Source organism: Rhincodon typus, chromosome 43 (assembly GCF_021869965.1).
Source record: "Rhincodon typus isolate 14 chromosome 43, sRhiTyp1.1, whole genome shotgun sequence".
In the NCBI taxonomy this organism is placed as follows: Eukaryota; Metazoa; Chordata; class Chondrichthyes; order Orectolobiformes; family Rhincodontidae; genus Rhincodon; species Rhincodon typus.
The window spans coordinates 11,215,980-11,227,988 of record NC_063374.1 but is presented as its reverse complement, the minus strand read 5'-3'; the positions used below and the strand labels follow the sequence as shown (position 1 = coordinate 11,227,988).

The 12,009-nt window shown below is 45.7% G+C and overlaps 1 protein-coding gene across 1 annotated transcript in view; it reads left to right on the top strand.

Annotated features, from left to right (window-relative positions):
- Positions 1-1,990: 1,990 nt before the first annotated feature.
- The window catches only part of LOC109920737 (serine/threonine-protein kinase MARK2-like), a 139,154-nt gene continuing 129,135 nt past the window's right edge, over positions 1,991-12,009 (top strand). Inside the window, exon 1 of the mRNA XM_048619748.1 lies at positions 1,991-2,591. Coding sequence (XP_048475705.1) covers positions 2,547-2,591 — 45 coding nt within the window. The 5' untranslated portion in view covers positions 1,991-2,546. The remainder of the gene's footprint in view (positions 2,592-12,009) is intronic.

Below are 12,009 nucleotides of genomic sequence, written 5' to 3'. Positions count from 1 at the left end.
GGAGTGGGTTTTGACCCAGCAACTCTGCATGATTTATAGCTTCTTACTAGCTTTTGTAGCCATGGTATTTATAGGGCTCATTCTGATCAGGATGTTTAGAATAAGAGATACAGTGATGGTCATAACATTGAATGTCAAGAAGTAATGGTTTGACTCTCTCTTATTGAAGATGGTCATTGCCTGGCAGTTGTGTGGCATGAATATTACTTGCCACTTAACAACTGTATATTGTCCAGGTCTGGCTGCATTTGGACGTGGATTGCTTCAGTTTCTGAGGAGTCACAAAAGTTGAATTTTGTGAAATCATCAGTGAACATACCTACTTCTGTCCTGGTGGAGGCAAGGTCATTTATGAAGCAGCTGGAGTCAACATCCAGGTGCAGGGCTGGATGAACACAGCAGGCCAAGGAGCATCATAGGAGCAGAAAGGCTGATGTTTCAGGCCTAGACCCTTCTAGGCCCGAAACGTCAGCCTTTCTGCTCCTATGATGCTGCTTGGCCTGCTGTGTTCATCCAGCTCTGCAACTTGTTGTCTCGGATTCTCCAGCATCTGCAGTTCCTACTATCTCGGAGTCAACATCCAACTTTTTTAATATTGTAATTAAAACAGTTGATCTGGTCATTGTCAGATCGCCATGTGTGGGATCTTGCTGTGCATAAATTTGCTGCCAGTTTTCCTACACTATAAAAGAGATCATACTTCGAAAAGTACTTCATCAGCTGTAAGGGACATTTTGAGGACCTGAAACGCTTTTTTGATTCATTCTGGTCCAGGAGGAGACCAAACTGTCTATTCAATCCGATAAGAAAGGTAAAGTCATAGGGCAGCTGTCTCATTAGAGACAAAGAGAGACACAACTGCTGTTGAATTTTTAGAAACCCTGCCGTGCAGAAGCAGGCCATTCAGCCCATCGCAACCCTCCAAACAGCATCCCATCCAATCCCCAGGACCCAACATTTCCCATGGCTAACCCACCTAACCTGCATACTATGGGCAATTTCACATGGTCGATCCACCCTAACCTGCACATCTTTGGACTGTGGGAGGAAACTGGAGCACCCAGAGGAAATCCATACAGACACAGGGAGAATGTGCAAACTCCACACAGACAGTCACCCAAGGAATCAAACCAGCATACCTGGTGCTGTGAGGCAGCAGTGCTAACCACTAAGCCAACATGCCACTCCAGAGGGAGAGAGTAAGAAGGAGAATTCTTCATGGTAACCTCAACTGGTGTAAGAATTGAACCCACATTGTTGACATCATTCTGTATTACAAACTGAGCTATAAAAGCTGTGGACTGCGAAGGCTGGTGATAATGATCTGATCATCACCCCAGTCTATCCCTGATGGGTTTGCAGGGTCACATCTCTCAAGTGCTCCATCCCGCTTCTCTTCCAGTCCTGCTCACTGCACCATTCTCCTCCTCCCTATTTAACTGCATTTGTGTTTCTTTTTGTATGTTCCCGCAACCCTCTTTTCATCCTCCATCCTCCCCCCCGCAATACCCCTCCAGCACTGACATGAAAGGGCATTCTCCTGGTCCCACAACGGCGGAAAAGACCGATAATCTCCGGAACGAGCCGAAAGCAGCGCTCGGCGTCCGGAAAAAGCCGAGAAGCACCGAAGGCGCTCCCCGGAAAAGGGTACCCGCGTCTGACGTAGAATTTCCCCGGAAATGACCGAAGATTCCCGAACGCTCACACCCCACCTACAGTGGGAATGAGTGGATGGCGGAAATTGCCGAGAGGGTGCGCTGGCGGCCGAGGGCTGGTCGGACGAGCAGGGCAGTAAGGAATCGTGGGGAGGAGGAGACGGCGGAATCGCCGAGGATTGCCGAAGCGGCCATCTTGCCGGGCTCGGGCTGTGAGAGGGAGAGTGGGGTTCCGGCTTTCTCCTCAGAGGCGAAAGTCCGGGCGCCGGCGGACACCGAGAGGGGGAGAGAGTTGGGGGGTGGGGGCAATAGCAATAACCGGGGCAGGAGGGTGAGGAGGAGGGTAGTAGGGGGAAAGAAGGCGGTGAAAGTAAAATACAAACACCCGGGGCGTTTATTCGTGTTTTATGCCCCCACCGCCCCGAAGCCCCTGACCCCACAACTTTGTGGAGAGCCCCCACCCTGGCCCCTGGAGGCCCTGAAGCCTCGGGGCTTGAGTGAAGAATAAGCCTGGCTGCGCCTCATCTCCGCCGGTCACCACCGCAAATGTGAGGACACCACCCCCCCCCCTCCCCATCCCATCCTATCCTATCCCATCCCATCAGGACAACTTTTATTTTAACTTTATTTGTTAATTTTAATGATCTTTATACGATTTCTTTTCTGCTGGAGTCTCTTCCCCGTCAGCACCTACCTCGCCCACCCCCCCCCGCCATTCTGAATCTGATCAGTTTAAACTAGTTTGTTTTAGGGGCAGTTGGATGACACTGTTCGCTGCAAATATTCTCTAGATTTCCTTCCCCCTTCCCCTTCCCCTTCCCTTTTATTTTAATTTAAAAGTTTTTGTTTCCTCTGTGTGTGTGTTGGGGGATCCCCTTTCAAAGTCCAGAGATGACCACCAGAACACCATTGCCTCCAGTCAATGAGTCTGATCAGGTAAGTCCCTCTACACCTTACTGATCATTTAACCTCTCTCCCCAGTGTATTTTCTAGAAAAGTTGGTTTGTTTTGTGATTTATATTCACCACTAACTTAATTTTACTGTCACCAACTGGGTTTTGAGGAAAGGTCGTATGTGTTGTGTTGGGGGTGTATCAATCCCCAGGGGTTTGCTCCCTTCTCAATGCACGCTCCCATCTGTACAACCCCATGTTTACCCCCCCCCCGCCGTAACTTTGTTTTGCCACTGTCTTATTTCTGTCATTACCTTTTAGATGTCATTTCCTGGGAGTGCATTAAATATTTGGAGGGGGTCTCTGCTTCCCTCCTGTGTCCACCTCCTCGTGTGTTTGATTCAGCTGAACATGGGACATTGAAGATGTTGTTTGGTCCTTTGTAAATAATATTGATGGATTTTGTGCCTCAGTTCTCTGCCCCTTTTGTCCTGAATTGGTCACCCCTCAACTGAGGGAGTTAGCAGGTCTGAGGGCAGCTGGGTGCGAATGTGGAACCTCAAGTGTACCTTGATGTATGTGGAGTACGTATGATTTTTGAGATCTGAAGTAAAAATGGAAAGCACTTGAGGAACTCAGCAGGTCTGGTAGCAACTGTGGAACAGAGTTAATGTTTTGCGTCCAATATGACTGTTCTCATAAACTATTTGATGGTTTGTGGACAAGTGAGTGTTGTGGTTGAAGGCTTGGGAGAGAGGGAGTGCTGCATAGTCTCAGTCGAATTCTGAGAGAACTCATGGGAAGTGTGCATTGTCTCCCAACTATTTTCTGTTACTGTTGGTAGCAGTATCTCTGTATAGTTTATGATGTAGGATCATTGTCTTGTACAATTAAGTGCATTTTAAAAAATAAACAAAGAGCGTTGATGTTTTATGAGTCATAAGTGAAAGTTGTTGTACCCCGCTCCCCTGTCCGGGTGAATGTGGTCAAGCCGGAAGCACTATGTTTACATGCTTTACTTTGGTCAGTTGAATCTGTTACTGAGCCAGTCTCTCGGGATGGGAAAGCAGATTGAATGCTACAAGCAGACACAAAACAGACAAGCCTGGCTTGGTATTTCTCTTCCTTGGCTGCATTAATTAGTACAGTGTGTCCTCCAGGAAAAGGGGCCTGGGTTTCCTTTTCAGTCTGAACAAAATCCACCACTGCTCTCCCTATAACTCTTTATTCTTCTAGTTAATTGCACTGGCAAGTAAGTACAGAAAACCGAACTGCAGAATTTGCCCTGATCTCTTGGTTCTTCCCCACCTCCCAGAGAGCAACTGATTGTGCAAGAGGCAATGAACCTCTGATCTTCCTGGCCTGTGTAACTCACTGCCATCTCATTCCGTGTATCTTCCAGTCCGGGGGGAAGAGGTGGCAGAGAATGATCCCTGTTAGAACAGAACCATAATGTGAGTAATTGCAGCCAGTTTCCATGGATAAGATTTGCCAAATGGAATCTTTCAGTTGTTATACTGTTTTGTTCTGTGAGATGAGCTCGAAGAAGCATTTTGATAATCTGTATACTAACCGGGCTGTACACGGACTGTTAGAATCAGGAGGTGATGACGAAGACTGTCCCAGACAAAATGAATGTAAAATCGTAGAATCCCTACCAAGTCCACAGCGACCCTCTGAAGAGCATTCCACTCAGACCCACCCCTGTAACCCTGCGTTTCCCATTGTTATTCCACCTAGCCTGTACATCCCTGGACACTACGGTCAGTTTAGCATGGCCAACCAACCTAACCTGCGCATCTTTGGACTGTGGGAGGAAACTGGAGCACCTGGCAGAAACCTACGCAGACATAGTGAGAATGTGCAAAACTCCACACAGTCACCTGAACATGGAATTGAACCCTAGTCCCTGGCACTGTGAGGCAGCAATGCTAACCACTGAGCCACCCCTTCTTCCAATAGTTCTCTTTGCGGGACCTTTGACATCCATCTTACCAGCCTACTTGTTTACTTTTTCAGCTGAAAGACAGTACTACATCAGGATGATTGATTTACTGCTGAGCTAACCTTTACAACCCAGGCAAAAGTGAGATATTGAGTGAGGACAGTGTTCAGTATGCTACCTGAGGTCGAATTGACTTTCTGTATGTCCTCTACTCGTCTCTCAGGCGAAGAGGCCTTTGTGACTGTGGAACCAGTATCCTGGCGAAAAGCGACAGACAGTTCAATGTGCATTCACCTGCTCCCACATTAAGTGATTGTAAAATGATTCTGATGAATGACAAGTCAAAAATTTTCATGCTTTTTGTGAAACTGATAAATAGAATGAGTTTGGTAATGTCTGGTTGGAACTGACTGAAATAAGACTGTTAATCATCGAGTTCCAACTCGGATTAAAATATTCTATCGTACATCATGGTAGAGATGGGTTCCCCGTCAGATGGATAATAGTCAGTAGCCATACTCAGTGTATGACAGGTGTATTTCTCACTTTATAGTAAGCCTCACTGCTAACAATCAATTGAACTGTTTTGGGAAGAGATCTGTGGAAATATATCATGTACTGGAAGTAAGAAAGTGCATTTATAGAATATATTTGATGATGTCAGGACATCCCCCAAGTGTTTTACAACTAGTCAGGGCCTTTTGTTTGAAATGTAGCCTCTATTGTGATGTTGGAACTGCCGTATTTGATCTACGCACAACAGGATTCCGGGAATGAGATTAATGAGCAGATCCTGTGGCTTTGGTGTTGAATGAGCGATAGATATTGGTCAGAAAAATTGAGGATTGTTGCTTCCCTGCTCCCTTCAGGAAGGTGCCTTGTGACGTCCCCTATCTGTCCTGTGAGGTCTTGGCCCAAAAGGCTGGGAGAGATGAAACTTCCCCCTCAGTACTACGTCAAGGTGCAGTGTCAAAATTCTGGCCTGTACAGCCCTCTGGTTTTGGTGGAACACAAGATGTGTAGAAAAAGTCCAATTGCAATGATACAAGGAGGCCATTCAGCCCATTGCGTACTGCTGACAATTTGAAATATCTATAGATTTCTTCTCCTATTAGCTTGCATGTTTTCATTCTCAATTCCTCTTTTGAAAGTTCCTCTAGAATTTGCTTTCTCTGTTCTTTCGAGCAGTATGATTCTGATTACAACAACTTTTTGCTTCAAAGAAAAACATTCTCCTTATCTCAATAAAAACCAAAAGAACTGTGGATGCTGTCAATCAGGAACAAAAACAAAGTTGCTGGAAAACCTCAGCAGGTCTGGCAGAATCTGTGAAGGAGAAAACAGAGTTCATGTTTCAGGCCTGGTAACCCTTCCTCAGAACCTGTCACCGGACCCGAAATGTTAACTCTGTTTTCTCCTTCATGGATGCTGCCAGACCTGCTGAGCTTTACCAGCAACTTTGTTTTTGTTCCATTCTATTTATCTCCCCCTCTGGTATCTTTACTAATTCTCTTTAGTCTGTGTCCCTCCGGTGACTGGACACCACCTCCACCACCCCCGGCCCCCCTCCCCCGAGTAATGGAAACAGTTTCTTCTCATTTAGCAAATCCAAACCCTTCATAATTTTGAATGCCTCAGTTGAATCTCCCCCTTAACCTTCTTTTCCCTCACCTTTTCCAATCTCTTCGTATTAACAGATGATCCTGGAACATTATGCACCTACTGTTTGTGTGGATTCCAGGGGATCGCTCTGTATTTTCCCTAACTGGCTGCTGGGCGATGTACCATAGTGACCAGGGAGATTTTTCTTCTCCCTGTTCTCTGGCAAGGTTGTTATGGTTGTTAAATACTGTGGATGTTGGCAATCTGAGACAAACATAGAAAATCCTCAAGAAACTCAGCAGGTCTGACATCATCTATGGAGAGAGAAACAGAGTCAACTGAATAAAGAAAAGTTGTATCGGGGACTCAAAAAATGAATTGTGTTCTCTCTTCACAGATGCTGCCAGACTTGATGAGTTTCTCCAACATTCTGAGGTTGTTAGATACTGGGCTAGCATTCCAGAGACCAGGAGTGCAAAATTCTGCCATTGCTCGTTGTGACTTTGAGTTCAACAAAGTTACTGTGAGGCTTTGGTGTTCACCATAGAACGATGGTGGCATTTCTTAAGTGTTCTTTCCCTGGACAGTGCAGAGAGGAGAGAGGTTATGAGTGTTACTGTTCTGGACCTAACCAAATGATGTGACAGCAGTTTTCACTTCTGACCTCCAGCTGCTTTGTCAGTTGAACGTGTTGCCCAAAGAACCATCTGCACTTCTGATTATAATTAACAGTCGTCTTTAGATGTTTTCTAAATCAACCTGTTCAGAGATGTTATTACGCAGGCCTGGGACTTGAGCCCATCTTCCTAGCTTAGAGGTGGGAACACTACTACTGCACCACAAGGGCCCCCATTTGTATTTCTGTGTAGATCTGAGATTGCCTTTCTCTGGTACTTAATCACTGCAGTAACTATGAATTGTTGAATGCACTTGAGCTATCTGAGCACTGAGTGAAATTGCCTGCCCTGGCTGTGTTTCAAAACAACTTGTTGCTTGTTCAGTGCCTTTACTGCTTGTGTCATGCAGTTGAGCTCCTTAAAGTTCCAATCAGAGTGATTTCTTCTTGGGTTTTCTGAGGTGAAACACCACTCTTCCGTACTTGCAGTTTCTGAGTGCCTCAAGGCAAGCAGCTTGTCAGTCTCTGTTGAATAGGATCCTGTTAGTGGTAGGCAGGCCAGCCTTGAACCATCCAGGCAACATCTTCTGATAGTTAAACGCGCCCTGTTATTTGTTCGTGGGACGTGGGTGTCACTGGCTGGACTGTTTAAACGTGACCTCACATACTGACTAGTCTGCCTCCACCTGAGGTTATACCTCACCCTTGCCTTCCTCCACGTCATCATCTGACTGTTTTTGTCAAGTTATTTGAAGCAGTACAAATTGAAGTGAATAAACTGCTGGTGTACAATATAGATTCCATTGTTACGATCTATATGTTAGAGAGCAGTGGCTCATTGAATAATTCCAGATTATGCCTTATAAACCAGGACCAAGTCAAAGTACAGATTGACCATGATCAAATTAAACAGCTGGACAGGCTGAAGGGATTGAATGGACTGAATGGCCTCCTCGTGTTCTGCTGTGTGAAAATATAAATTTCAGCTTACCTTTAATTTGTTTGATTCCACCTCGTACCATTGGATGTCCTGTGTCTTAAGCTATCTAACTGAGTTCATTCACTCTGGCAGCTCTCTCCATTGGTTGGCACTTGGAACCCTCCTACTCATATCCTCAGCCTTCATTCTTGAAGTAGCACAATCATGATTTCCTTGATCTGTGCTCCTTCCTACTGTGCTGGCACACACCTCATCTATAGCTCAGTGAATGAACCATTACCTAGGTCTCTGGCATGCATACCCGTGTCTGGGGTGTTTGAAGGGGCAGTTTAGGAAGACCATGGTCTTCAAGACTGGGAAATGATCCTGCAGTTGAGCTCATCTTGTACACTAACATGACCTTTTCATCTGTAATACTCCTGACTAATGTACTCACTTCATTATAAAACCCCTGTGTTTTCTCTTTCTCCTCATTTTTTCTGTCTCTCTTATTCCCTTTCACTATGTCTCCCCACACCACCTTTACAAACATTTACGAAACATATCTTTTGAATGAAGCTTTTTGTCCCCATTTAAAACCTCTTGCTATCTGTTCTTGGTGGATGGATTTCATATGGAAGATGGCGAGATAAATGTAAGTTGTGTCTTAAATTAAATCCCCTCATTGAGATGCATCCTCTGCCCTGAGAGAGACAGAGACTGTGGCAAATCCTAGTAAGAAGTCTTGTTCATTCTGGATTTTTAATGAAAAAAGACATTTCTTCCAATTATCAGATACATTGGTGACCCAAACCAAGTTAATTGTAGAGTAGGATCTTTCAAACAGGGCCCCCCAAATGCCCTTATTTAGTCTTCACAGAGACTTGCTGTCTTCTCTTTTATCCTTTTCTGATTGCACAGCATCTCTGATTTTTGGCCCCCATTTACTGCAATGACCCCAGCTCTCAAGCTCCTGCATTGGACCAATCTGTGTCAGGAAACTAAAGCAAAATACTGCAGATGCTGGAGATCTGAAATAAAAACAGAAAATGCTGCAGAACCATAGCAGGTCCAACAGTGTCTCTGGAGATAGAAACGGTCAGAAGTCACACAACACCAGGTTATAGTCCAACAGGTTTGTTTGAAATCACACAAGCTTTCAGGGTGCAGCCCCTTCTTCAGGTGCCTCTTCTTTGGAACAGAGTGAGCTGAAGTTCCATGTGGATTGTTGGGATTGCTGGTGTCACTGGGGAGTTGAGGTCAATGTTTCCGAAGCCTGGATCACTGAAACAGATCCCTCTTTCCCTAGTTGCTGTAAATTGCAGGCTGGGCCTCCCAGCTAGAGCACAAGAGCCTAAAACCCAAATTGTCCCCAAATAGCAATAGCGTGGGGCTATTCTCTCTTCAATTTGGTCCCAGATGGTCTTACCGCCCTATCAGCCTCTCATAAGGACTACAGGAATCGGCTAGAACTTGGTATGCAGCTCTGTCTCATTTTGAATCCACTCCAAATATTCCAGCACATAATCCAGGCTGGCTCTCTCGATGCCAGTCTATCGAGCAGGATATTAAACTGAGCCCGTTTACTTGTCAGCTGATACAAATGATCCAACAGCATTCTTGGAAAAGATCTGGCCAGTTCTCTGGGTCCAGGCATGAATATTTACTCCTTAGCTGGCATGGATAGTGTGAATAGCCAAGGCCTTTTTCCCAGGGTGGGGGTGTCCAAAACTAGAGCACATAGGTTTAAGGTGAGAGGGAAAGATTAAAAAGGACCTGAGGAGCAACTTCTTCACACAGAGGGTGGTGTGTCTATGGAATGACTGCCGAAGGAGGTGGTGGAGGCTGGTACAATTATAACATTTAAAAGGCATTTAGATGTGTATATGAATAGGAAGGGTTTAGAGGGAAATGGACCAAATGCTGGCAAATGGGACTAGATTAATTTAGGAGATAGTAGGAACTGTAGATGCTGGAGAATCCGAGACAACAAGGTGCAGGGCTGGATGAACACAGCAGGCCAAGCAGCATCATCTGTTTGAGTTGAACTGAAGGGTCTGTTTCCGTGCTGTACAACTCTGACTAATACATTATGTACTTAGTTATTTCCACTGGCAGCTGACCAGAAGGCACCGGATGAAGATGATTGTAAAATCTGGGGTGCGGGGGGACAAAGAAATACATTTTTACATAGTGAGTTGTTGTCATCTGGAATGCACAACCTGAATAGGTAAATGAAACAGATCCAGGTATAACCGTCAAAGAGGACATGGATAAACATTTACATCTCTGCTGTGCTACTGTGGAACCAGTTACTGTTTTCAAGGAGGAATTCTCTGGGACATCCTAGTGTTTCCTTTGCAAATGCAGCAACATGGAAGCTGGCTAAAAGACCCCACACTGCTGCTTTGCTCATGGTATACACTGCTTGGCAATACTCTTCCCAACTATGTAAAGGGTGCTTTGTTTGTCAGTGCTAAATTTTCATTCATTCTGAGGAATAGTCTCTCCCCTCTCCCCCTGTTGCATGTTGCTTGTAAATCCTAATCTGATCTAAAGTTGCACCATTGTAAACGCATCCTGCAGAACACAGAAACAGGTCATTCAGCTCTTGTCCCACTTCATCTTCCCCATTACCCCATCCATTTCTTTCTCCCTCATGTTTATTCAGCTCTCCCCTCTCCACTCTCCACTCCCTTAAATGCATCAATGATATTCATCTTGATCCTTCCCTGTGGGAATGAATACCCCATTCTCCAGGTAAAGACATTTCTCCTGAAGTCTCAATTGGATTTACTGGCGTTTATCTAACACTATGAACTATTTCCTGCAGTTCCCTTACGGTACTGTATCAGTGTGGGGCATGTTGGAGGAGAATGTTGGCAGATAAACCCTCCTTAAATCTGTACCTCAAGCTGGTTCCTAGCCAAACGATGCCTGGGTATGGACAGACTGTCTGTGTGCTTTACAGATTCTGTGTGTTGTCTCGTCATTGTTGCTGTCTCCAAACAGAGAGGACAGTGCCAGAATCTCCCTCGTGGGTGATGAAATTGGCCTTGGGTGAAACATTTTTAAATGAGTTGTTCGGAGTCAATACCACTTCATTGGGTCCACGCATAAAAAATGTACTGATGGTGAATTGTACCTCTGGAGAATGGAAGGGAATCTGCTCTGTATGTTGTAGCCGATGTGGAATGATGTAAGGAAAACCAAAGCCCCCTCCGTTTATCTCTGAATCCGCCCCAGCTTTTGGTGCCTGCACACATGCTTTATGCAGATAGCAATTAGCATCGTGCAGCGAGCCAGTGCAGTCGCAACACCTGAATCACATAACAGCACATTCTGTTAACCAGCTGTCTCCACTAAGATCCCCTTAGCAACATGAGTTAATGTGCTGGAGTACTGCAGCTCTGTGCCGTTGTGGATTTAGATGCTACAGGTTGCTGATCTCCATACATAGGTAAGGCTGGAGCAGTGGTGTGTGCCACCCCCACACCCCTCCCTGTCTTTTTTCTCTCTCTGTCTCTCTGCCTCCCCACCTCTCTCTCTCTCGCTACCTCTCTATGTTATGTGTATCTCTCCCTGTTACCCCTCTGTGCCTTTTATTAGCCGTTGCCTGTGGTTTCTCCTCACATTTGTAAGCTTCAACAGAAAAAAAAATAACCAAAATGTTTATTTTTGTCAAATCTTGGCACATGATTATATGCCATTTAGCCCATCCAGCTCGTGATTCTTTGGCATGTTAAGTCCCTTGTCCCTTGGTCTGAGTGATCACATTTGGCTTCTTGTGGTTGGTGTTACAGGCTGCCAATTACTTCAGTCTTTTGGATCTGTCACAAACATACACGGTAGGTTATCAACCAGCCTGTTGGTTGCTGTGCTGGAGAATCTTGGAACCCAGTGTGTGACTTCATTTGGCGTTGATGTTCCAGTGCATGTTTGTCTTCCCTGGTGGTTGAGTGAACTTATCTGGTGATTAGCACAGCTAAGAAGAGGCATAAGATTTCAGGGGCAGTGGGAGGGATGCTGTTGGAGCCTGGCATTATGAAGAAGGAGGTTGAGTTGCTCTCATCATTGAGATTCTGAAGGGGCTGCTGATACTTGAGGATATGAATCTACAATCCACCTCCTCCAACATGGGAATCACATGGGGGGGTGGGGGGGGGGGGGGGGGGGGGGGGGGCATTGGAAATGTATGGATTGCAGAGGATGGTGGAATGGGAGGGGAAGTGGGGTGAGAGGGAAATATACAGGGAGTGCAGGGTGAGTGGTGAGGGGAAATGTATGAGGAATGTGTGGGGAGAGGTGTTAGGGGGAAGTGTACGGGGAGTTGTGGGGGGATTTAGGGGAAGGTCTACGGGGAGTTCTGGGGGGGGGGG